A 1,965-nucleotide genomic window follows, 5' to 3' on the forward strand; every position below is an offset into this window, starting at 1 on the left:
ATGCTGTAACAGGAATAAGCAGCTCCTTCAGGGACACATGGAAGTCGTCACTGATTCCCAAAGCAATTAGTCAAACCTTAGTTAGATACAATTTTCCACAAAGACGTTCCAACTTCTGCCAAAAAGGGACCTGAATACAGTTAATGAGGAACAATCTAACGGGACACAGATGTGTGTGTGTGTGTGTGTGTGTGTGTGTGTGTGTGTGTGTGTGTGTGTGTGTGTGTGTGTGTGTGTGTGTGTGTGTGTGTGTGTGTGTGTGTGTGTGTGTGTGTGTGTGTGTGTGTGTGTGTGTGTGTGTGTGTGTGTGTGTGTGTGTGTGTGTGTGTGTGTGTGTGTGTGTGTGTGTGTGTGTGTGTGTGTGTGTGTGTGTGTGTGTGTGTGTGTGCGTGCGTGCGTGCGTGCGTGCGTGCGTGCGTGCGTGCGTGCGTGCGTGCGTGCGTGCGTGTGTGTGTGCATGTGTGTCCTTGAACGTAGTTGTTGCCATCACTACAGAACCACACGGTCACACAGAGTGCACCAGAACATCTCCTGTGCTGTGCGTTGGTTCCCGCTGAGCCCCCAGTAAACAGACAGACACACTCTCCACCTTCAAATCCCGCCTCAAAACCCACCTGTTCTCGCTATAGCCTTCAACCTTCCCCAACCTTAACCCCCCCCCTCCAACCTGTTCTGATCTTTGTTACTGTGGCTTTATGTTTGTCTATCATGCTGTTTCCCTGTTTCCCCTGTGGTCTTATGTTTCTTTTGTTTCTTTGTTTCCCCGCCTAATGTCAGCGACTTTGGGTTCCTGAGAAGCGCTGGGCCTGGTCTACAAGATACACTACACCACTAAGGTACCCATGTACATGTCAAAATACTTCCCACCCACCCAACCACCTCCAATGTACAGTCCCCCCCCCCCCCCCCCCCACCCCACCTACCAAACCCCGCCCCCCCACCTACCCAACCTCCTCCAATGTACAGTTTCTTCCCCCTCAAATGTATATACTCTCTTTTTTAGACTATTTTTGTATCACAAACAGTACTGTCTATCTGTATGTCATGTATGTTACGATGAATAGAAAATGGGGACCCTGATGTAAACAAGACAAAAGTCTTTCTCTGATCTGCATCCCCTTAACAATTGTGTGTATTGAGCCGTACTGTATTGTACCCATTCTACTATCTGTTAATAAAATGTTCAATCAATCAATCAATCAATCAATCAATCAATCAATCAATCAATCAATCAATCAATCAATCAATCACCAGAGTGAGTATGATAAGGTCCAGCGCTCCAATCCAGCAATAAAGCGATGTGGGAGGTCACCAATAATGGTCTTATACAGAAACATATGCCAATGCAAGTCACGTCTCTCTGCCAGAGAGGACCACCCGACCTTATCACATAGGATGCAATGATGGTACCATAACTGTCACCAGTGATACATCTAAGAAATTAAGAGTGATATGAAGCAAGCTGAGTGTTTACATATACAGCTGGGAATCAGCAACTATTCTGTCAGAGCTGGAGATGTCCAACAGCTAAAGAAAGGTGTGCCTTGCTACCACCAATAAACCTAAATATTACTAAGGACTGCCCATTGATTCACAAGCTAAAACACCCATTCCTTAGGTTTACTGGCCCATACATACGCTGCCTGGCAGAGTGACAATCTACCTACAGCGCTCAGCTCTTCCTCCAGTCATAAACCTGAGAGTGTTTACTATTAGCTGGAGAGTCAGCTTATATAACTGCCATTAACACTGAGGAGATGAAGCTGAGTGTGAAAAAGCCAACCTCAAATTACCCTGGAGGAATTTGCAGCGTTTTTTCCCCCTTTTTTATTTTACACAGACAATGCGTTTTTATTGTTTTATGGCTTGAGTAATTAGTGACAGAAAAAAAGCTATGGAGATGTAGTCTTTTGTGTGGGTTGCACACACATTAAAAGTAATCATTTGTTTATGTGTAGGTATGTG

General features: G+C 45.2%; 1 protein-coding gene across 1 annotated transcript in view; it reads right to left on the reverse strand.

Moving 5' to 3' along the window:
* cxcl12b (chemokine (C-X-C motif) ligand 12b (stromal cell-derived factor 1)) overlaps positions 1-710 on the reverse strand; it is a gene marked incomplete at its 5' end in the record, with an annotated part of 14,287 nt that extends 13,577 nt beyond the window's left edge. Inside the window, 1 exon segment of the mRNA XM_084318339.1 lies at positions 668-710. Coding sequence (XP_084174465.1) covers positions 668-710 — 43 coding nt within the window.
* Between the last annotated feature and the right edge of the window lie 1,255 nt (positions 711-1,965).

Source organism: Notolepis coatsorum (assembly GCF_963971535.1).
Source record: "Notolepis coatsorum genome assembly, chromosome: 7".
Classification (NCBI taxonomy): Eukaryota; Metazoa; Chordata; class Actinopteri; order Aulopiformes; family Paralepididae; genus Notolepis; species Notolepis coatsorum.